Genomic DNA, 26,096 nt, shown 5'->3' with positions numbered 1-26,096 from the left:
AATTTGTCTCAAAGAGAAACACAGTAATTTTGGCTTCAAGTTGTCCTAATTAGTCTTCCCATTAACGCTCACTGAAACATATGAGAAAATTCACACTTTTTCTTAGAGCATATTGCTCAAGTCTGCCTTGCCTGCAGGCTCAGCTGGAAAGAGAACCAGTCTGCCTTTGCAAACATCTCGCCACACAAAAAGCGGGAAATTCGTAGATTTCATTGAAAATAGGAGAGAATACAGAAAGCATCATGAAACTTAAGAGACATTATTTCTTCTTTAGTCAGAGGAATAAGCTCCATCTGGCCAAATCCTGTCAAAGACAACTTTATCCAAGCAGCAGGTTTTCCCTTCCATACAGGCGGGGGTACACAAATGCCAGTTCAGACCTGAAAGCGCTCTCTCCTTGGGATTACTTGGGGTTTACTTCACTGATCTGGTATTTATTTGAAGATTACAAACACTCTCAAACATGACTTGTGTGTCTCCAGAGTCTTTCAAAGCTTAAAACTGCTGTCTTTAATGAAAGCCAAAAGAGACATGGGGCTAAAAAAGTAGCTAGATGCTACTGGTTTTTCTTTCAGCAGAAATAAGATTACATGGCAATTTTTTCTTTTCAATTATCCTAGTAACTTTTTCTTGTGCCCACAACAAAACTCCCTGGAGTACTTCTCTAATAGGCATGACATTTTAATACCTGATCCAGTACTTCCAAAGCCACATAAATAAGGGAATTGAAAGCACACTATTTTAAAAACACATTACAAGATTTCTACTGTATAATAACAGCAGATGGAATAAAAAATGAAGAACATTTCATATGGCTTTCTTACCATCTTGGGTTACACTTCTGAAATATTTAATTACTGCTTATCTGGCATAGAAAATTATGTAACAGAACCAATTTTGATCTTAATAAAAACTAATCACAAAGAGCACAGCAGGCACTTTCTTCTGTAAGGGGGGTAGAAGAAAGAAACTCTTCAATATAAAGTTAATGAACACCTTCTACTCATTTGCATTTTCCTGTGCTATGCTTTTTTAATTACTGGAAGAAAAGCCTCTGCAGTAATTTCCCAGACACACCACCCTCATGCATCTACTTTAAATCCTTATCTGTTGCCCAAAACTCAGTCAAAACACAAGTCAGAAAAGGTTCACTGTAACCCTCAACAACTTCTTAAGCTGCAAAACTATACCAGTGCTATGTGAACCCCCATATAAGATACACCTCTGACAAATTCTTCACTTTTCCATATAAGATATTATCAAACAACAGCAGGGAAATCAACTAATATATTTACCCAATATTAATAAAAATCAAAATGTATTTGATATGTGTGTTTATAGGAAGCATGTGTATCTAATGCTGCTGAAAAGCAGTGAACCTTCCTTGTGTGAAGGACTTTGAAATTTGATACTTTATCCAGGGTATAATTAGAATGCCCTGATCATGGAGAAAAAACACCAGTATTAAGCAGCTGACCTTCTCTTCCTGTCCTTCCTTCCCACCCACCTCCCCAAAACACAGACATAGTTTACCCCAATCCAGGAAAATAAACTGAACTATTCTTACTAACTGAGCAGAAGATAAACAGGGGAAGTCAAGCCTCCATTATACAAATAGAAGGTCTTGAATCTGGCTGTGGTTTAGTGAACAAAAGATCTGACATTCATTATAGGACCTCAGTTCCTCTGAACTGTTCTCTAGCTCTTAACTGCATGGACCCCAGCAACAGACCACAAACAATTCCAGCATCCAGCATAGGACTGAAAGAGCCATGGGTCTTCCATCTACCAAGCAAGCATATGGGTGCTTCCCACAAATCTCCAAAACAGCTGTTTTCAACAAAAGAAGTGTCTACTCTCCTGTGAGTTGGTTGAAACACAAAGACATTGGGATGATCTGCCAGCATCAGTAGTACTGATGCTACATGTGTGTTCCTCCCCGCCTGGACAAGCCTTAATGCAACAGAGGTAATCAGATGAGCCAAATGAGACATTTCAAAGTGGCCAGGCAGGAGGCCAGTTCTTGTAAAAAGTCCTAAGCAGACTGATTCATCATCCTCTGGAAGCAAAAGGATGCCTTTCCAGGGTGCAGCAGCACTCACCGGAATGGTTTGGGCTTGGTTGATTTGTTGGGGTTTTTTTGTTTTGTTTTGTTTTTTTGTACTGTCTAGAATTTTTCATCATTCTTTTTACAGGTCTTTTTCATATTACTTCACATTTACTGTGTCAAAATATGAGGTGAATGAAGGAAGGAATCTCTGCAAATAACTCTCTTCCAAAGAATAAATAAGAACATGTATTACAGAAAGCTGTAGCAGAAAAGCAGGGAACTGTTCGGACATTTAACAAGTTTTGTATGAGAAAAAATTCCTAAACATTATTTGTTTATAGAGTTCTGTGTTTGAACAGCAAGGAACTAATATAAAAGAATAACTAACAAAAAACTTACTAGAGAAAAAATGTAACACTACCTAAAGTTAATTTTAAATAGTATTGAATGCTAAAATACTTACTGCCAGTAAAATATCTATGCCTTCAAAGCAGCAACAGTCATGTGGTGTTTAGAAGCAAGTCCAATTAATGGAAATTGGAAAAAAGAAGGAAGTTCACTGCCTTCCACCATCACCATCACTGTACTGCCAGTACCAATCAGAATTCTTTTACGTAAGATGTGGGTTGCAAACTCCGAGTCAGTTCTACTTTGTTTCACATTAATTGTATGGGATTTTCTGTCATCTACTGGGTTGCATACCAAAGGAATGCAATTTGCACCTAAAAACTGGCTAGTTTTAAAAGGTGAAGGAATTTAAAAGCTACATAATTCACAAATAATTTGAACAGTACAATGCTGAATTATATGCGAACTTTGAAGGTTGCAGTTGAGACAGGATCTTCAAAAACCGAAGCAATTTCATCGCTTTTAGGACTTTGTTTCAGAATAAATACTGGTAAAGCTACTACCCCTCAGCAATGTTATTATGGAGAGACGGAAGAAGGAATAAACAGTAGGACAGCCTAACAGGCCTCCTACAATGCACAGATATCAAAAAATACTACAAGGCAATTTAAAAGGATTTTTAGTAAGTAGAGCAGAAAGCCATGCTGGAAAGAGTAAAAGCTACACTCATAAGTACCAGGATTGCATCCACACTTATGCAAGGAAAGAATTGCAGAGGTAACACCGAGTTCCAGCAAATGGCAAACAGCTTCTTAGACATCCTTACAAACAAAGGGAATGCTATGTACAGATGAACATACTTGAACAGAAACTTGCTTAACATATCCCATCTAATTTATTAAGACCTGGCCATTTGGTGTCCATCTTCCTTATCCTCCTCCTCTACAGATAATGAATTTGCTTTTCCCCCAGTTGTGACTTCTCATTCTTTTCCACACCCTTGAGGCAAACACACCTTCTCCCTTGTTTAACAGAGAAGTGATAGGGTAACATCATTCTCAGAGTAAGTAATGAGGACAACACTCTCATTTTGCAAACAATACAAAAAAAGGGCGAGTGAGAAACAAGAAAATTTATTAAAGCTTAACAAAGAAACTGTCACTGAACAAGAGAAAATTATACCTCCTCACTGAGCAAATGAAAAGTACTTAAAGAAAATAACTTGTATTTCCCCGTTTTCACATTATTCACAGCCTGTTTTCATCTTAAGACATAAAAGCCTATGCTTCACTTAGATTTACCTGAAAACACAGTATTTTCCCTAGGACTCAGTACTGAAAAGGAACATGCCTTATAGGAGCTACTACTTTGTATTAAGCTGTCGTATTTCTGGTACTGAAATACTCTTTCACAAATCCGCTCTTTGATGAAGTCTCATTAGGGCACAGCCAACACTCATCAGCTTTGATTTATTTAAAGAGTGTCGTCCCATGCTTAAGAGGTCATCCTTGTACCTTAACATCAGGTTCCCACCACGACTTCCGAGGTAGCAGACCTGGCAAAAACCTCATTAGCAAAGTTCTAAAGATTCTAGCAGCAAGAACACACACCTAAGTAACACAGTGGGCCACACCTTCATATGATCTCACCTTAGCACTGCAAGTCAATCTCTGCATCCCACATCCCATTTTAAGCATCGAAGCTCTTAATTCCATCACTTAATTTAGATGACAAGAGGCAATCTAAGCATCTTCCCATAGAATTGCACAGGGGCAATCAAAAGACAATCAGCTCCAAAATGAAGCACACAGAGATATAACATTTTCTGATCCTACATGATCAGTTAAAAAAACTCTACACAGGAGACAAGCTCTGAAGAAAGTGTTAGTTTACTCCTATGCGCCACTGCAGTCAGATTTGAGGTCAAAGTTCTCAGAACTAACTGACATTAAAATACATTTGGTAGAACAATCTGTCATCCAAAACATTCCTCATTAAAAGTTAATACACATTTCCCTGACTTATATAGCTGGTTTGGGTTTTGATTTTTTTTGTGCAAGAAAATACTGGGTAAAACGATCCACATTCTGTTTTAAAATAAACTTCTTCAAACTAGCTGTTTGGCATACCAATTATAAGACTCTAATAATAAAATTTTACATGTGTTTCAACAAATGAAGCTTAACAAAAACTTCTAACAACAGCTTTTGTTTTGCAAAGGTTGACTTCAGGGAGACTGTACCAGGGCAGTGCAACAGTTTTTGATGGGGGAAAACAAATACAAACTCCACAAACAAACAGAAAAAGGCAAGTGCATGTGAGTGGTACAGTAAACCTGTGGTCTCAACACTCATTAGGTATATATATATATATGCAGAGAGTAAAAAGAAAACCCCTAAGCCCCCAACATACCAGATACACACCAAGTAGATCTGTCCTGCCCCAGGGATCTAGCAGAACTGGTATTTCAGGACACACACACACAAAAAAAAAAAAAAAAAAAAAAGAGTACTGCCTATTAATATTTCTGTGAACTGCCAATTTACCCAGCAATATCTAGGCTAATAATACTCAGCTGGGGAATCCACAAGTCCAAAAGAGAAGCATCTTTAAAAAAATTTAGTAACTTCTACTCTTGAGCCAGATCTGGGTCAACTTAGCTCACTTAAATGAAACCCAGATTCAGAAAATGATATAACAGGGGACTGTAAAGGAAACTAGCAGTGCATAGAGGTGAGATGCTGCCACTCCAAAATGAAGTGAGGCATTGGTCCTGTGCAACAAGGGCAGCTCTGATGAACAGGTACACACTTCAAAAAGCAGCAGACAAAATTTTTTCAGCAGAGAAAAATAAATTACAGCAAAGTCAACTACTGCAAGATTCTACTCTTGCTTTCCCTACTCCACTCAATTATTCCAGATGTCAATTTTAAGAATTAAAATGAATGTTAGATTGATTAAAAGAACAAGTGACAAATACAATACCATGGGATATTTAACCAAAGCAGAAAATATTTCACAGATTTTATCTGAGCAAATAGTCTAAAGCAAACAGCAGTTAAGCCCAAGAGCAAATTTTTAGTCCATATCAGTCACTGAAAGCAAGTTATTTATGACTGCTATTGGTCCAAGCTCACAATGGCCATCTGCTAAATTAATCTGTAAAGAGAAAGGCTAACCTAACTTACGTTAAAATCTCTTTAGATGAGAAAACTGAGCATGTTAATATAGAAGTATGTCTTAAAAGAATGAACTTGTTTTACCAGAGTACAACAAACCTTTTGATTTATGCACTTTGCCTCTTCAACCAAGGATATCGCAAATATAATAGCCAATTCTAGAAATACAACAGAATAAAGGATGCTCTGAACAACCATTTTCAAAAAGCTGAACTCTCCCAGCAGTTAGTGACACACACACAAAGAAACATCCCATCCTCAATGTGCTCTCTTGATGTGCCTCTCTGCACTAAGCTTCAGCTTTGGTGCTATTTTGCTGCCATACATGTACAGCATCTGAGAGAGAGCTGTGTTAGAGGATGTTCACAGGCCGCTGTGTGAGCACATGTGAGTTACATGCAGCTGGCCACCAAAAAACAGTAAAAAATACTATGCATGCAATGTGGATGCTCTATGCAAAAGAGCACAAACCAAGTGGAAATTTGAATCCCACAGCATCTATCTTCTCCAGCCATCTAAGAGCTATTTTTAAGAAAGTTATATAACTAAGTAGAACAATTTTTAGATTAACGGGTTCTATTTTCACCCCCCCAGATAAGAGGATAAAGCAATATTCCAGAACAGCAGTCACGTAAACATGCAACTTGATTTCGTTGAAACAGAAGCATGAGTGAAAACCTATACTGCCACAGGGAGTTTCTTTTGTAGTTAGCTGTCTCAATTTTTAGAAGTCTAGATCTTAACTTGCATTTGCCCTTTTATGAAGGCCATCTACAGCTTCCAATTCCATTTTCCAACAACAAGCACTTAACAGTGAAGACGTAAAGAAATCAAATATCCCCCTAGGACCTTCTTTAAAAGTAATGGCTAAAGGGGAAAAAACTGTGGATGCCACAATATATCTGTTCTCCTTCCTTTCTGTATCTGCAAGATACCCATGCCACAAATACCATCTACTTCAATAGCCATCAGATACCCCCTCTTGCTGGCATTATTTTTTCATCCCCAATCGGGGATGACTCAAAAAAACTAGAGTAACTTAGGAAATCAGAAACAGAAATCCACCCCTGCCCTCCGGAGGGGGATAATTCTAGGTATTTTTGTTCTCTGTAAGAGAACACCCACTATCAGGTACATACCTACCCTCTCCTATACCAAGACAGATTCAAGCTGTGTGTTCTCAGTCTCCACAGGCAACCTAATTGTATCATCCCAACTCTCAAACTTGGCTCTGACACCATCTCCCACAACAACATTCCCAGATTAGCCAGAATGATACCTTTCAGCAGCAAAACTACCTCACCTAAGACATGAAGGGCAAAGGATGCACAAGTGAAGACAAACTCACATGAGGAGAAGTTAAGAGACGCCCTCTAACACAAGGGACCAGAGCAAAACCTGAAGGCTCCCAGAGAGCACTATCATTCCAGAGAGTTAAAACTCTGTGGCTGACCCACATTTTCTTCATAACTACAGCTAGAAACAGAGCCCTCAATTCAATGTCGAGTAACTTTAGAAGGTTAAATCCCACTTTCAAGGAGACTGGAGCTTCTGGCTATGTTTTAGAGATAATTATCCACTAATGACAGTTTAACCCCTCTTTCTACTAAGACTTTGTATTGAAATAATTAAAAATTTATTAAATATTAAAATATTTAGAGTGAACTGGTATCTGTTATCCTCACCACAGAGCACTGGATCTCTTGGTTCACAGCCCACCAGGAATAGCTCTAAACAGGACCAGCAACCTTCAGTTTTATGCCAGGCCACACAAGTAAGGAAGAGAGAACACATCTTCATTTTTTTTGCCCAATCTCATGCTTCAGCTTCATTTCCTCCACTGATCTCCCTCAGCTGAGCTTTGCACAGTAGTCATCCTCCTAGCTTACCTCTGTATTCTCACTTTGGGAGCCCCAGCCCAAACCTATAATCATAGAACAGAATCATTTGGGTTGGGAAAGATCTGTCAAGATCATTAAGTCTAACTATTAACCCAGCACTACAAAGTCCCACGCTAAAACCTCAAGCGCCATATCTGCATGTTATCTTTTGAAAACCTCTAGGGATGGTGACTCAACCACTTCCCTGGGCAGCCTGTTCCAATATCTGACAGCCCTTTAATTGGAAACTCTTCCAAGTATCACACAGACTTCTGTACAATTAGAACACGTGTACATTACTCGGATGGAAAAAGAAATCCTTTAACAGGCAGAAGCAGGTGCTGTGAGCAGCCCCAGCAGCGAGGCTGCCATGGGTGCAGTGAGGCAGGAGGATACTGCTAGCTGCCTCTCACTGCTTCACAGCAGGACTGTCCCTGTCTGACTCCTTCCTCCTGCTGCAGACCAAGGTCAGCCCAGGTCGCCAAGCACAGCCAGCCTGCCTTGCTGCAGCACTGCTGCTGCTGGGCACCTCTTGGAAGCACTTCATGGGCCACAAGCAATTTACTTAATACACTTTGGGAATGCCTCTATCAAGCAGGAATCCCTTCCAAAGGCCAGAAACCATTCCCAGCAACCCTAAAAGTTCAACGGGTGCTTCAAGAGTAACTTAACTCACTGGGGAAGTCTCTCTCCTTGAAGATAATCCCCAAATGGTAAAAGAGCCGGTAATATGTTAAAAGTAGCAAATATTCAACTGGAGTAGGTCTGTTGCAGACCTAGCAGTCTACCTAATTACTTACTAAGATTTGGGGAAAACCATAATAAGAGATTTGGGAAATTTAAATAAGAAACTGGGAGGGGGAAAAAAAAGAAAAAATGTACTAAAACCCTGTAAAGTAAAACCAGAAAGAAATAAAATACGTTACAGAACTAGTTTTAGCATTCTATTTTCTAACCTTTATATTCCTAGCCTTGCTACTCTACCCTACATTTACCATACACTAATCCCACCTTCCCTTAAAGTTTCTTAGACACATCAGGGGTTTGATAACAAATTAACAGCCTATTCCACATGTAGGTCACCATCTGGAACTCAGCTCAGGTCACAGAGGATTAACTTTAAATTGGATTGTAGCACAGCTCTATATCCTACAGAAGAAGCCACATCTTATACTTCAAAAATTAAGTATCATTATCTGTATTTTCCAAATGAAGAACAGGAGACAAACTCTTCCAACAATTAGACTCATGTCACTTATAAACTTTACCTGCTTCCTCCCACTGAGTGGTACTGGCTACCCTGGTTACCTTTTTAAATTTCACAAATTCAAGCAAAACAAAGTAGTAAAAAACTTAGGAGAAAGGAGTGTAAGATCCACCCGGAACTCCCAGCATTTTCTTATAACAAGATTCTTATTACTAACAAAAGCATTTCTTAAAGCACCAGTAGCAACAAGAAGATATGGAAGAGTTTCTGCATTCCACCCCACAAAACTGATTACTATATAATAAACAGATGTGGAAAACCCTTTGCTTTCATGCACCATTTGGCTTTCACTGTTTTCACTCCAGCTTTTAACATTCTATTTTCCAGGCACACCTGTGGAGCCATGGTACCAAGACTTCTTGTAACAGAGTTGTTCCAATTCTAATACAGAATTTACCTACAGCAAACAACAGCCACAGTTCTGTACTGCTCATAAACAACTTTTCCTCCAGGATCCCTAATATTCATACTCCCTGAGAACTTAATTTTAGGTGTTTTTTGGAGGACAGTTTGAGCAAAAGTAAATGCTATGAAGGTGAAATTAGGAGTGTTAATTCTGAGGGTGTATTTAGAACCAAATCTCGCACTCTTTGGAGGATTTCTCTACTTTAAAAAACAAGCCTCCACTCCAGAAGGGAACTATTACTTCCTTATATGTCCATCCACAAAGAAGCCAAGAAGTATCATTTTAAAGGCTGGAAGAAAAACAACCCCAAACTTCATGCATGCATTAATTCTTAAGAGTGTATTTTCACTGCAAGTAGTCTGTCTGTATAAAGACAGTTCTGTACTATTAAAATGAATCTGTATGCATCATTTTTTAGAAGTATCCTGAAAATTAAATTGCACCCTTTGACAAGACTGGCTGAAAGATCTGATTTTAATTATAACCAATGCTTAAATAAACTGATAGTGAATCAGGAGAGAAACACGTAATGACCAGTAGATTCCTTCATCACAGCTTTTCCTACTGAAGAGATTTAGTCTTGTAAATAATTTCTAAAATAAATTTTTAAAAAATTAATAGCAGTTTAGAGCTTCTCTATTCTTTCACTGGCAAGCCATTTCTAAAGTGGCTTTTTCCCCCCCACTTCCTATGCCAAAAGAGTTTAGTGCCCTGACATTACAACAACTTGGAAAATTTTATGATTAGCACACTAATTAAATGAAAGCAATAAATTCAACTAAATCATAAAAGCAAGAAAAAAATAAGTAATTATGAAAAATGCTTTAACAGAATGTTTCCCATCCTGAAAGACCAGAAGTTCCTTTGCCAAATCGTATATATGTCAGGCACCATTTGGTCCACTAAATTCATCCTCCCTGGAATGAAACACACTTGCAACAAATTATATCAGCAGTCCCAGATTAAAAGACTTGATCTACTGTAGAAAACAGAACTCTAACCCAACTACAATTTTCATATTGGAGATGATTTCTGTAGTCATTTAAGATAAAACATACTAAAGCATTCAAAACAAAAAGAAGATGCGATACACACACACACACACAAAAAAAAAAGAAGTCCTTCCTTGGTGAAGTTTGGGATTTGATCATCTTAATTTTAGAAATCAATATGGCATCTCAATTCCCAACAGTGAGGTTTACCCAGCACCTGAATGGGGATGCTGGTTCACTGCCAACACACCTCCTTGAGTACCCATGGCATCTCCAGCACTACTGAACACAGCCCATCATGACATAAACACAGCATAGCACACGACATAAAAACTGCAGCTATTTTAAGTGCTGCTACCTGTACTACTACCCAGTTTTAGACTTTATTTAAACAGAAGAGTGGTTCACTGTTTACAGACAACTAACAAGTCTGAACACAAACAATCTGAATTACATTTTCCTTCAATGGTTTTAGTGATCACATCTCTCTGCTCCCCAGGAATACTTGAAGAAAGAGTTTTTATGCCCTTCTTGTCCTCTGTGATGTGCACAATTAAAAGTACAGAACAAGAGGTGGGAGAGGAGAAAATGTTTCAATTGCTGCCTTTGATAATGGAAAGAATTTAGTGTTTACAAATTTATTTCCAGTTGTTGGCTCATACATTTGGATATTTATAGTACTTATCACTATGGCATCCAAGCACATTAGCAGTGCTCTGATCCTCAGAAAGAAAAGAAAACAAACAAAACTGTTTCTTCTCCACTCTCCAGCCTTTAAGAAACACCTCAGTTAAGGTGGAGAAGCATTGCATGTTCCAGAAATTACAGAATAATTTTCAAAAGGTAGACTACATTTCAGATCTTATTTTTTGATCAGAACAAGCAGGGACCAAAGTCTATCATAAAAGCTGGTGTGGTAGACCTGAGACCTGATCTCTGGCTCTCAAATAAAGTCAGTTCCATAACCACTAGCTAAGAAAGTCTGAATTGCATACTTACAGAAAGCATTTAAATTAAAAAAAAAATCAATCTGTCTAATTATGTTAATAACTGAAGTCATCTTCCACCCCAGAGAAATGCAAGACAGTAATTTTGCGCAATGCGGTATCCACAGTGCTCATCAGTTACCCAATAGCACCAGTAAATCCCTAACATAGCAAACTCTAATGGCATTCAGCCCACATCCCAGCTACCAGGATGAAATCTGAAACTCTGCAAAGGGTAGCAATTTTAGAAGCTACACACAGATCTTCACATCCCTGCTCAAGTGGTGTAAGGGTATTGATGCACTTCAGCTTCAGAAGAGAGGTCAACACAAATGATTTTTGATAATCAAAACTAGTAGGCTTCACCTTGCACAGAGTATTTTTATAATCACACACTGCTCAATTCCCTTTTGCATCTTTATAGGCAAATTAGACACGATTACAATATTGAAATAATAAAGTAGCAGAAATAACTGAATCAATAACTATTATAAACACTGAATGCAAGAATGGCTTCTTAACAGAACCTCCAAATATCTTTATTTACCCTGTCTTTTTGTAATGCACTTTATTTTAAGATTTCCATTCATATCTTTAGTAATTATAAGCCAAAAACATTAATGATGTTGGAAAAACAAGCATGGTAACTGTTATCTATATTTATATGCAAACAGAAACTCTCATATAAAGCATATTAATAAATCTGTTTATATAAGCACATGTAATAAAATAAACTGATTTAACCAGCCTTACAAATCAGTAAGCTTCAGAAGATATAAGGAAAAAAAAAAAAAGAAAAAAAAAGAATTCATGCTTCTTCAAGTCTGGTATCAGACTTCTGAAACACAGAACTCCACCAAGCATGTCCTGCTCCAGATCCCACACTTCTCAACAGCTGGAATAACACCCAATCATGTAAGCATCAGTCTAATTAATGTTCTTTAACTTTTACAGTAAATTAAGGGTATACTACTCTTACGGGAGTACTCCATACTCCCAGAACCACATAAACATGAACTTTTGGCCATAAGTCACATGTTTTATTAATTCTACTAGACTATGCTACCTGACAGAACTAACTAAAGTAAATACTTTTACATAGTCATAATATTCCCACCTACTTTTGAATTCCCATTTCACCCCAAAACTTCAGAAATATATGATTAAGAGATTCTGAATTTTTCACATTCCTCACCTTCTTTCAAAATAATCCATTACAATTTCCATTAAGGATTAAATAAATGTTAATTTGCATTAAAAAAATCAAATTCTACTCATGGGTAAACACAAAACCTTCAATTTTTGTTGTTCACTCACCATGTCTACATATAGACCAGTTCTTCATACTCCGCAACAGTCTGGTTACATCACTTATTCATGTAGAAAAACAACACAACTATCCCAGATCTTATTTCACAAAAGAAAATAAGAAAAAAAATCAGCAGGAACAGAAGGAAGAAAGTACTACTGCACCATCTCATACAGATATTCCAAAAGCTGAAATACTACCAGCATAAATCATGAACTGTTTATTCTTTTATTTACATAACATACTGTTCTTTTTAAGTGTTTTAAGTGAAGACCCAAGTGTTACAAGAATGGAGCCATTTGGAACAACCAAAATCATGGATTTTAAAACAGGAATTTGGCCAGAACAACCTTTTAGTACTTCACTTTTTTATGCCTTTTTTTTTTTTGGGGGGGCGGGGGGGGGGGGACTGACACTGAAAAAATAGAAAACCAACAAACTGGAGCAGTTGTGGACATAAAACTAACCAATATGGCCCTCCTGTGCTGAAGTCCTCTTTTCTGAAAAGAGGTACAATCATCTGAATTCCTGATCAAGGTGAGAAAGATTTCATGTAAAGGCCTGAATGTGGAAAGCATATCTATCCTGTGGGCTGCTTGAAGTCAGGTTTTTTTTCCCCCTCTCCTTCCTGAACTCCACACTAGAGGAGAGGAGATGGGGGAATAAAGAAAAAACTGGGGGACACTGACATGAATTGAGGAGAGAGAAAGCAACCTAAGATCCCCTTGAGACATGTCCCAGGGAGAGCATGCTTCAGTTTTACAGAAGCCATGACTCACTTCACTCAGAACCTTTCAGAAGCTGTATTAGATAACAGATATCCAAGCAACCACCACAAGAAATTGCACTTGTTTTCACAGAATCGGAGAATGTCTTGAGCTGAAAGGGCATCAGAGATGATCTTGTTCCAACCTCTCTGAAGCGTGTTTTCTTTGCATGAGATTTTTTTTATCATGAGCATTTTTTCTCCTAGTCTAAATAGGGCATGATAGTAAAAAACAAGAATTCTGCACATCTTATTTGAATTCTCATTAGTCTAAAATTTTTTCAACTAAACTTCTTTTGTCTACAAAGATTTCTCTAACACATGAGAACACAACCCCATTATGGATGCCCTAGTGAATCCAATTCCCTTTCTATCACTCTGAACATATTTTTAGTTCAGTTTTCTAGCTGAGCTAATTAGAATTTAAACATTGCCATCACTCTCAACAGCAAAGTATGACTGCATGCAGATGGCTGATGCAATGAGAAAGAAAGAAAGAAAGAAGTACTTTTAACCATATCACCTCTCTAAAGAAAAGCTTACTGCAGAAACACCTCTCATCCAGTAAAAAAGTGTCTGCTTCTTTAGAATTTTTATGTAAGATAGAACTATAAACTATATTCCTGTCCTGAATCCCTAGGGTATTCCTACAGATTAAAACTTACAAATAGGAAAACTGAAAACCTCCTGCCACTTCATACAGTAAATGCCATTGTTAAAAATCAACCAAGAAAGACAGTTCTATTTTTGAAAATACAAAATATTTTTAGCCTTTGGCAGGGATAGACTAATCCCTGATGGAAAAGGATGTACCACTAAGAGTTTATGATAGTTATGCAACTTAAGAATAATGCACATAATACAGTCTTCTGATTCATAGACCAGCATCAAGACTAATCATCCAGTACACTTAAAAATAGCAGTCCAAACACAGGGACGCATTCAATGCAAGATGCATCAAAAATTTATACATGTTTTTAAACTCTGGTTTATAGTCTTCCAGCTTGCTAAAAACAACAGGAGATAACATGAACTGGTACACAGTTTTGGCCATAAAAAAAAAAAAGAAAACAATAACAACCCACTCTCACACCTTCCCCCGCTCCTCAAAATAATACATAAATGTCAGGTAGTCAAATTAGTTAAATTTATTTGACATACTACTCCTGGTAGTAGCAGACAAAAATAAGGGCCATCAACAGAAAAAACTATGGCTTGGTAGGTTCTGGTTGGACATCAGGGAAAAATTCTTCACAAGGACATCTTACAGCACTGGGACAAGGTTATTCAAAGATTTTAAGGTACCTGGGAAGATTTTCAAGAATTAGAAAGACAAAGTCAGGGCTGACATGGTCTATTTTGGTGATGATCCTGCTCTGAGCATACAGCTTGAAACAGAAGTCTCCTGCAGTCTTCTCCAAACCACATTTCTATGATCCAATAGCATGAAAATATGCTAATTCTTTCTCAAGGAGGCTAAAATTCTTATTAATTTTGCATTGAAAATATCTGAACAAAACCATTTCCTTCCTATTTTCACATGAGGTAGGCAGTGGCATTTAAATTATCAAATACCAGTTGAGTTGCAAGGAGCCAGCCTACAACCAGGTAGAATATGACAATGGCATTCAGAACGAGGTGTGTCATTTATTTAAGAGATGACTGCCATGTCATACTTGTATTATTACCTGGCAAGATGAAAGCAAATTTTTTTCCACTTCCATCCCTTTTTCAGGGCCATACTATCAAAGGCATTATGTTGTAATCTCAAAATGGGAATGCCATTTCTTCTGGGACACTTAGCTCATAGGGGAAAAAAACCAAACAGGAATCTCTGCAATCCATTTTATTTGTTAGCAACATCCTTATAAACTTTCTACTCAATACAGTAAGAGTTTAAAAAAAATCCAGTCATATTGAGGAACAAGACATAAATTATAATGTAATAACAGTTAACATGGAGGGACAAGCTAATTGATGTTTATGCCATTCATGAATGTAACAAATTCCTTCCAAACATATTTCATTGTTACTGCTTTTTCTATTTCAAGGATTAAGCACTGGGAAAAACAGCAGCACAGAGAACAGGGAACAGAAGAGGGTGCAATTCCTGAACATCACAGGAATTCTGGAAACTAACCAAGAAGAAACTGACATAAAATTAGAAAGGTTACTCCAGTATGTTTTCCAGTTTTCATTGTTATTACAAAAAACTTAGAGAAAGAGGACTGGTGTCAGAGACATTTTTTTGCTTTAGAGGGAACTGAACACTGCCTTTTTTCCTGCCAATCGTCTTTCTGCCTTTAAGGACAGACTTCATTTTATTCCTACACAAACACACATAAGTTGCCTTCTGTTTTTTTTTTTTCTGATCTTGCTACTTAACAGACATTTTAAAAACAATACACCCATACACAAAAAATACTGTTTAGATGTATACAACCAACATGTCCTGCTTGGGATGCCTCAGAAGTATTTTTCTACAGACAAAGCTTGAGTATTCACTACAAAGCTATTTGTTGCATAAGTTGTATTTGCTTATATAAGCCGAATAAGGCATAATCTTTTTAACCTATTCTACAGGATAACTGTACTAGAACATGCTCCAGGGGCAAAGAAGTGACCTCTGTGTAGCTGACAACACTTCTACAATGCTGACTTTCATGACTGCCGCTGACACAAACACAGTCATTGTCATAGCAAAATCTTATCTGTCAGCCCTCTAAGAGGAAGAAAAAAACCTCAAGAGATTTCTTTCACCATGTTTTGCATTGGGAAAAACCCACACCAGTTTTCTTTCTATATTTGATGGGGTAAGAAGCACTTAAGACGGTAAAAAGGGGAAAAAAAAAAGCACTGTTATAGTTTATAGTAATAGTAATTGCTTTTAAAACAAACCAACCACAGTTATCAAAGGAATTTAACATATCAAAAGCAACAAACTTGCTCATATTCTGCCTGAAAAAAAAAGGCAGCTGTTAACAGCTTCTAATCAAGTGAGGTTGCTGCAAACAAATGCCCCATGAGCAGACAGGCAAGCATTCTTGAGGCTTTACCCCCTGCCCCCTTCACTACCAGCCCCCACTATTCAAACTTTCATTCCACCCCAAACCTGGGCTAAAGGATCAGACTTGTCATTTGCTGTGTATTTCTCACTTCCTCTTACAGACCTCTAATTCCCCTAACGTGAAGAAAGTCAGAGATTCAGGAAGTGAGATGGAGTAACCATGCTTCATGCACAAGTGGTCTCTGCACATTGTTCTTCCTCACTGCTGCTTTTATGCTGCCAAAACTGATGTAAAACCTCCATCTGACTTATCACAGAAACACAAGCAAGGCCCAGAGAAAGGTTTTCTGTAACAGTGAGCTTTCATGTTCTACTTCAAAGGGAACTCTCACAGAAATTACTTATTATCAGCACACTGAAATCACAGCTAAAACAAAGGATGACATTAAATACATTAACTGGACTTTGCACTAAGAAAAAAGTTTAATCTGTGCATACATTATAGTAGAAACAGGTCTGCTGAATAAAAACTAAGAAAGAGCAAATTACAAGCCCTCCAGAAATGGATAGTCTTGTAAAACCAGAGATTTACAAACTTTTCTATGGGGGGATACAAATAATCTGCTTTGTCAAGCCCCAGGCTAGAACTCTAGGCAGCGGCAGTGGCTTTTTTTTGGCTACAAGGAACTTGTGGCCTATATCCCAAATGCCTCCAGTCCATCACTAAGTGCAGATTTCTGTCTATAGTGGAAAGGATTAAAAATGAGTCCTTGATTTCTTCAGATAAGGCTGCAAAGGCTACTGGAACATGTACATTAAATACTGACTAGCTACAGAATGTTTCCAGTGTTCACAGAAAAACAGTCTAAGGCTACAACTGTTCCTCTCTGTGGCTTTTCTGAAACTGATCTGACTCCTGCTCTCTTTCATGAGATCCTGAGCTACAGAACCACTGAACACAGGCCAGAGAGTCTTCTTTGACATTATAGTAGCAAGGAAAAGTGAAAAGTCCTCCCTGAAATCCCCGAGCAAAGGTGCATAATGACTGGCATGCCCAGGTCTCATATTAACCTAAGTACAAGTGAGAGAATTGTATGATGCTCCTTGTTTTTCTCATCAGAATACCAGATACCCACCAAACTCCAAAAATACAGATTACAGGACATTAAAAACATCTATTTGATATTTCACCTGAGCATGATGCAAATGACATGGTGTAAGAGGCAGAAATTATAGTGTTTAGCTGGGAGAGGTCATTTCCTTCACAGCAGCCCCTATGGTGCTTGTTTTGGGAACACAGCACTGTCTCTGCTTTTGCTGAGAAGCACTGACACGGCACCACAGCCTCTGCCACCCCAGTGAGGGGTGCACAAGAGGCTGGGAGAGGACACAGCTGGGACAGCTGACCTGAAATACCAAAGAGATTCCATACCATATAATGTCATGCTCAGCAATGAAACTGAGGGGCAGGTTTCTCCCAAAGCATTTGTTGCTCAGAGACTGGCTGGGCATCAGTCTCCTGGTGGTGCATTTACATCACAATGTCCACTCACTTTTTCTTTCATTATTAAACTGTCTTTATATCAAACCTGAAGTTTGGGAGGTTTTTTCCAAGGTTTTTTGCCCTTCTGATCCTCTCCCCCATCTCACCATTTCAGCATTCTGGTACAACTCAGTGACATAGCTCCAAAATACATCATATGACAGAAATAATTTTTTGCACAGTAACCAAGAGAATGCCACTAAATTCTAAGTAAACAGAACTTATTCTCACTGAGTCATTTCCAATTAGAACAACAGAAATAATTTTTCTGAGAAACAGCTACTGGTGTTAGCTGAAGGCAAAATGCACCAAGTTCACTGTGCAGAACACTCCCACTAGCCAGAAAAAGGTCCTGCTGGTATTTTTTATGTGAGGAAAACTGAGCATTCTGTGAGAGCTTGTTCCTATGGAGAAACTGTCACAAAAGAAGGCAAAGTATGAAGTTAAAGCAGCAGCTATTTCTCTCTGCAGAATATTCATGCATGAAACTCGTAAGTGCTTTTAGTTTAGTTCAAGCCAGTTTCAAATTCAGAGTATACAAGTTCACATAGAGTATGTCACTGTTACTTGAAGCAATTTCTCCTCCTTATTTTAGTGGAAAATTACTAGCATAATTTTTTCCTATTCATTAAATCCTGGGATTAGGCTACTAGAATCTGAAATAACCTTTAACTTTTATTTTAATCTTAAAACCCCCCAAAAAATAAACAGCCAAACTCTGAGCATTAATCTTTTTACTCCCATCAGCTATACAGACCCTTGATTCTAGCAAGCCATGGCAATACCACTTACAAGGGCTAGAGACTAATACAGGCTTAAGTGCAGTGCACATTTCTGATAGTCAGGGTAGATAATATCCAAGTAACACAATAACTCTGACTCACAGAGGGCTGGACACCGCTTCATAATGTGAGACTTGGCAAGCAGAAAGGAAGGAAAAAAGGAAAAATGCCTCAAACCTGATTATTTTCTACCCTCCAAATAATCAAGCTGCTTCACCAAATATATGTCAATACTTGTCAATACCGCCCTTGCCAGGATCCAAGGGCACAGAGATTAACCTCAACTCAATTAAAATCAGAAATTTCTCTGAAAACCCATCCTCTTAAAAAAATCACAGAACACAGTAGACAGTGAACACTGCCAGCAATCAATATCTAGGATCCTTGTGTTATTGCACTTTTGTGATACCAAACCGATAGCACAATCTACATGATCCACCTACACACTGTCAATCCCATTATCTTTAGCAGCAGAAGAAAACCCTCCTCAAGATACTTCAAAATTAAATTTTGCCTCTTGAAACTCACTTCTGCCTTTCACTATATTGAATGGTTATATTTATTACCTTTTCTTTTTCTTCTTAATTAAAAAAAAAGAAAGCACTAGAATACCATGCTTGGGACCTGCTGGATGAAAGAGTACTGAAAGAGCAAAACCAAGTAACTTTGATTCTTGTTCTCCATGTTCTTTGGCATACAAACAAATGCAACAATTCAACTGAAGTAATTAGTATGTTTTTAAATCCTTAAAAAGATCACATATTCCCTTAAAAATGACAGACAATGATACACCTCTGTGTCTCATAACATCAAAACAAGTTCCTATTCTATCAGCTAAGCATTCCAGAGAAGTTGTTGGAAGGTTATTAGAAAAGGGGGTTTATTAAAGTTAAACTGGCAGAACATCAACTCCTAAATAAGCAGTAACTCTGATTCTCTGCATCCAAACTCTTTCTCCCAGGAAAGCAACAGTCTATGAATTTTCACACTATTAGTTTGCAACCAGAAATATTAAATTAAATTAATTGCAATAAGGGAGAAAGATTTAGGGACTTTCCAGAGCACAACAAGCTTATCTGATGAAGGAAAATGTTCTGGTCTGCAAGAATCATGGGCCCTGTATCTCACCACATTAATATCTAGTTCTTATCCCTCCCATTCTAAAAGGCAAAACTCAGAACGTGCACTAGAGAAAGAGCTCTGCTGGGGTTTAGAGACCACTTAATTTCTGCCAAGTCCCTGATTCTCTAATTAGGTAACCCAAATAAAAACAGTCTCAAAAACACTTAACATATAAACTTTGTATTTCTTCTGTAAGTGCTACTGAAAGAATGGTTATACAGAGGCATCACAACAGTTGTTAAAAATGAAGTGAAAAAGCTCATGTGAATCCAGAACAGGATGCAAACTGACAGGAAACAAATAAAAAACCCCAAATACATTAACTGTAGTTTAAACAGCTATAAAATGCCTTTTAATCTTTAAATTTAGAGCACACTCAAAAGTGTCAGATCTACCCAAACCACAACATCCCCACATTTAAGGTTTGTAAATTTCTGTCCTCAGCTCCCACAGTGCACATCAACATCATGCAATTTCAACTCCATTGCCTATTTCACTTCATAATTTTCCTACCTTTGCACAACATAATATATAATCAGCTGGATACATTTTAACATTAAAGGTTTCTTTTTCCTGTCTTTGTCGAAACCCATCTCCCCTCCAAATCACAAAGGTTTGAGCCAAACACAAGAGGTACTTGTCTTTTTTTTAACCCTGCATTTTCAAAGAGAATGAATATTCCTGAAATAAGTATGAGTAAGAAGATTAATTTGAAAGAACATTTAAGATGCTATGAAAAAATCCCATTAAAAATATATTTTACATGCACCTGCAGTCCATTCTATGCATGAGCATATTTACTAGCAACTATATATCTGTACAAACTCAGGTGCAACCTTCAGAATTAAAGGAGATGTTAATGCTAATTCTCAAATTAGGTTTCTTATTTTTAGTGAGCATAACAGAAAGGAAATAGTAAGGCCACAATTCATTATCTGAACATTGTTAAAAGCTGCAATAATCTGCCAACTTGTGAAAAAAATTTGCCTCTAAAAATCCCCAGGAGCTTCTTCCCCAGCACCACATCGACAGCAGATGGCCAGCATCAAGTCTGCAATTACCAGTCTGGCCTGACAGTTCCACAGATGACAATGATACTCTTTTCTTTCTGTGGATGTGTGCAGGGGGCAGCTTGAGAGATGCAGACAACTAGGTATCATAGGCATCAACCCCTTCCACTAAAAATAGACATATACAATCAATTTCCAGGCCTGTCATATCATTCCTCCATTAATCTTCATTTCGCATTAGGTTTCCCTCCTTTTTTCTTTAACAGTTTCTTTTCTGCTACTTAAAAGATTTTCAAACAAGGTGGTGGGAAATGTGTAACATTAAGGATGCAGTAGAACTGACCATTGTAAAGCACTGCCAAAGACAAACCTCATAAACTATCTGTCTTGCAACCTTGCAACCTAACCTCTTTATTTTATTCTCCCCCCACCCAGCCCTGAACTGATTATTCTCTTGCCTGCAGAGGAGAACAAAACATCTGATGAGGAGCTGCTGTTTCATTTCCTCTCCTTCATCCCACCCCTCAAATGGGGAAGCCCTCGAAAGGGGGGAGGGGAGGGCATGGTTTTAATTAAAATGCTGCATCTTAAAATACTATTGTGTAGCATTTGGCTGGGAGTGATTAAAGCTATATATAAATACACACCATGAGAGTACTTCATCCCCCCTATGTCTCAGGTGGAAAAAATACCAAAAAACTTCTGCATTAATAACCATTCACTATTTCAGTTTTACACACAGGAACTTGAATATCCGACCAAAACCCTTATTTTGCCAAAGCCAACAACTGTTTACAGATGAAAGGAAGCAGAAAGTAAGTTATGAGCTGACAGATGCATCAGAAGGAGGGTGGAAAGGATTTTCTCATGTGCAAAAGAGGCCTGACAGACTTAACTGAGGCATTTGGACCTCTCCTCAGGAATGCTCAGCCCTTCAGAGAGCCTTCTGTCTTACACCGGTTCAGCATTCCTTACTTCATTTCTACTAATTCTTCCTGTTCTTCCTCATTCCAGCTAGCCCTTTCGCAAAATTTATCAGGCATAGAAAGCTGCTGGAGAAAAGTATATCACAATCCTGCTGTCATTCATTATCTGTCTCAAAAATCTTACTGGGAAATAAGTCAATGCAAGAAGAAAACCTCAAGTCTCACTACATCTCTCTCATTCCAGCTTAATTCCAGTGACAGATTGCACAGGGAGGGTGACAATGTTATGGAAACACTGCCACTGTAGAGGCTGTACCCCTCCCTAATAAAATCACCTTTGACTAATCATGATTTAATCCCAACTAAGTTCTGACAATCTTTAGATACTGTTGATTCTTCCCAAAGATCGTTAACTATGTGTCAAATGCCATGCAATAAAATGTGAACTCCTTCCCACCAGAAGTGGAGATGAGAAGAGACAACACGCTTCATTCACAGCAAGATGAGCAAACTTTCTTTGCTGACACACATAATGAATACCAGAAAGCATTGTCCTTTTATCAACTCCCTCGAAAGTTTCTGCTTTTTCCGTACTTGTTTATCAAGTGCTGCAGTACAGGACATTACTCCTCTGTATAAATTTGGCACTTCTTGCAATTGCAATTATCAAAATGTGTAACACAAGCACCCCCTCTGTGGCAGAGACACAAGTTAATGCATACAACTCATGCAGAACTAAATTAATCAACCCTCACCAAAACAATTACTGGGCTCCAGCAAGAAAAAAACTGCATGCGCTCAACAGCTTTGCAAAAGTATGGTTAGCTTGTGAAAAACATCTTTAAATCGTTTTGGATTGTTTCTCTCTCAGCAACATACAAAACTTAGCAGTGTCAACTCACCTTCCACACTGTCAGAACAGGAGGTACCAATCCCAGTGTCCCCGCTGTCAGAAGCTATGCTGTGTCTTCTCACAGGATTGTTTTGACTGCTTGATGAAATCGTTGAGGACTGCCACAGGGATTCAGTACCAGGTAACCATCCCACTGAGGAATAATCCGAGCCTACAAAAAAGAAAGCCAGAGGTCTGTCATTGGAGATACAATACAAAAATCAGCAACAAAATACCTGTCAAGATGAAAAGTGAATCCTATTTTTCATAGATAAAACTTGAGCCAGAGTGTGTATGTGTCTTAGAGGTTTGCAGTTTTTTGTTTAGTAAAATCCTTTTGCTAGATGAAAGCTTCCCCAACATTCCAACATATGCATTTTTACTATTTTAAACTTTTCTTGTACTCTTTAACAAGACACTTATCATGTGATTCCTATCCTAGAACTGATCCTCAGTTCACAGCAGAATTTTGCACTGCAAGCTTTCAAATACAAAGCAATTAATTAATTTTAGGACAGAAACTAGTTGAAGATTTGGCCACTGAGATACAGTCCTTTTCTGCTGTGCATAAACCACATGACCTAGGTGATAAAGCCAGCAATGAAATCGTCAACACTGATATCTAAAGTAATTCCTTATGTAGCTGCACGTAAACTGCCTTTGTGAGACACGTATCCATCTACAGTTTGTTTCATTTTGGTTACTTTTTTTTCATTTAAATAATCGTTAAAATATTACATTTTAGAACACAATTCAAAGCAGCAACCACTTCCTCTGTTCAAGGAGTTTTTAAAGTAGGCCACATATTCTCACAGCCAACCTCAAGGGAAAATTTATCACAGAGTACAATCCCAGAAGACTATTACAACTTCCAACAGCCAGTATCTAAATCTGAGCATTGTTTAAAGGCAGAATACTGATCACCACATTCATACTCTGAACCAGCACAGGCACATAACAAACCATGGAAAAAAGCATGGCTGCTCTTCATTTATATATAATCACATACATACACCCCCTGTAGCACTTAGCTTTGTATAGCACTTTCAGCAGGAAATGATTCAAGAAGAAGTATCAGCTCACATATAATGTCTCTTATGCTACATGACGTTATTTTTAGATCACTTAAACACTTTCAGCAGTGTCCATCTGAAGTCGTAACAGCAATTTGCCTCTGCAAGGATATCTGCTGTTTCCACCTGTACTTGTTTTCCAGTAAATTAAATAGTTCAGAAAATTATGCAAAAATTAAATATGTGGCTACATATACAACCCCAGCCCCCCATACATAAATACACACATGGTTCCCATACAGCAGCCAAATCACTAGACCTAGTAGCCAGAGTGGTGACAGCTGCTTGCCAAGCCAGTTGAAAACTGACAAACACAGTAAATACTTACACACTAAATTCCTTATAGCATGTGCTATTGACCTGTCACATGACATCTAAAACAGTCTTTTTTGTGGGTAGGTTCTTGAAGGCCTTAAATATACCTGTCCACCTCATTGCCTGAACTTCATTCTCTTTTGAGATTACTGTCTCTTCTTCCCTTTAGCACATTTGTCTACTATTTCTCCCTGCAATTCAAAATCACCCAGTTCTCCTTCCCCTTCATTCTACTTCAGCTATACCTTGTGCAATGTATTTCCTTCTCTTCCTTAAGTTTAGTTTTGCCTCTCCAGAAGTCTCTTCAACTATTCCAGTGAGTATCTTTCAAGTCCAAGGGTGAGGGGGAAGACCAGAGGAGCCAGACACGGATACACGTGCCCATGGCTCAACAGTCACACCCTAAAAAGGGGTCCCAGCCAAGATTCCAACTCCGCCACTCCAGGATATGTCATCCTCCATATCACACTCTCTTGTGTCATCATCTAATGTACTCAAGTGTGACTGTTTTGCATGTAGCTAGTGGGAAACTGCAACATTTCTTCTTCTCTTACCATCCAGCACATTTCTCACTAATACTCTGTCTGCTTTGGGAACAGTAATTTTACCACACCTCCCTCTGAACAGGGCTACTTTCCAGAAGAATTCCACTTCATTCCTCTCAAGCTACATCTAGCTATTCAAGCAAGAGTCAAACTGACTTATGGAATGCCAAGCTAATTAAATCAGAGACAGTTCTGATTTAGGAGACATTTAAAATACATTTATAGAACAGAAATTTAGATTGTTTCACCCTTCATTATGCCATTTTCCACCATACAACTCCTTGGTGATATTTCAGCTTTTATGGTGTTACACAAGTGTTAAAAGAAATGCACCAGATAATTTAATATGGAGTAGTGGTAGCATAAAGACAGTATTAAGTGTCAAACCCTTCAGATCTCTTGGTTAGACAAATGCATATGAACCCACAACCATCCATACACAAATGCCCAAAAGGGAGAGGCTCTGGTGGAACTTTGAGGAATAAAAGCTAAAAATACCACAGAGAGTAACTTAAGAAAGGACTTTCAGAAGTCACATACTCTAACCTTCAGCTGAAAGCAAGATAATTAGATCAGACTACTCAGGGCCTCATCCAGCTGAGTCTTGAACACCTCCAAGGACACCGATTTCACAACCTCTCTGGTTCTTCCAGCATTTTACCACCCTTCATTCCAAGAAAGTTTTTCAAACACCTCAAGAGCCATGCTTCAAACATATTGTTGCAACAACCCAGTGCAACTAGACTTGGCTCGCAAACAGGGCTAACATACTAGAGGGGGCAGACACTCATTCCCATCAGGATCTCTGCAGGTACTGTAACTAGAGAAAGCAACAGGCACCACAAATCACCCTGCTGTAATCTATTCTCAGTTTTACACCTACACACAGACAGCCTGGGGACACAGCAAGCCCCAGGCGTGTCCTTCAAGAAATGCTTTCCCTTTGCCCCCTGACATTAAGCATACTCCTTTTTTTTTTCTAAAAAGGATAGCTAATGACATAATCCAGAAGTCTGCAGTTTTTGATGTTTCATGGCACATCCACACAATTGTGTTACCTTGCAGACCTAATGGAGATTCTATTTCAGAGAAGGCGATTACAAATACGCAAGTGTCTGCCTGAGAAAGTTACAATCAGCTTTGAAAAGCTGTATCATAAACAGCCAGATACAAGCACCAACATAGTAGAAACAAACCCAAATACTAAGCCTGAACAGTAAGTAACCCATAAATAGGACCTTATAGACCTCATTAGTCCAAGACATTATTTAAAAATTTATATATTACTTTCTTTATTTGAAACTCAGCTTCTGAGCCAAGTCCTGAGGAACCCCCAGTTGCTGTGCACCCCATTCTATGCTCCCCATCTCCTTTTTAGACAGCTCTCTGCAAATGCATGATCTTTCACACAGCAAACAAACAGCCTACACTAAAGAACCAAGTGTAAAAACAGAAGATACCCAGGAGTCCCCACACTGCTCAGCCAGCACACCTGCCTCACCCTGCTGCTCTGATCTCTAACCTGCCACTCAACAGCCAGCACCATCTGCCCAAAATACAGAGTGGAGTAAGAAAAGCAAGCAAAAATTTCTAATCAATATTTGCACTGCTGAATTGTATATTAGCGTCTGCCTATGATCATTCTTTAGTGGGTTAGAAAAATCTACCTTTCATAGGATTCACTAGGAGAGAAAAAAG

At 38.2% G+C, this 26,096-nt stretch overlaps 1 protein-coding gene across 3 annotated transcripts in view; it reads right to left on the bottom strand.

The window, feature by feature from the left end:
* CEP85L (centrosomal protein 85 like) overlaps positions 1 to 26,096 on the bottom strand; it is a 134,878-nt gene that overhangs the window by 66,132 nt on the left and 42,650 nt on the right. For all 3 annotated transcript variants that reach the window (XM_050972636.1, XM_030235936.2, XM_030235935.2), the window contains exon 2: positions 22,476 to 22,637. In XM_050972636.1, coding sequence (XP_050828593.1) covers positions 22,476 to 22,637 — 162 coding nt within the window. The remainder of the gene's footprint in view (positions 1 to 22,475; positions 22,638 to 26,096) is intronic.

The sequence above is a fragment of the Serinus canaria genome, chromosome 3, assembly GCF_022539315.1.
Source record: "Serinus canaria isolate serCan28SL12 chromosome 3, serCan2020, whole genome shotgun sequence".
Lineage (NCBI taxonomy): Eukaryota > Metazoa > Chordata > Aves > Passeriformes > Fringillidae > Serinus > Serinus canaria.
The sequence above is the reverse complement of the archived record's forward strand: the minus strand, read 5'-3'. Positions and strand labels throughout refer to the sequence as shown.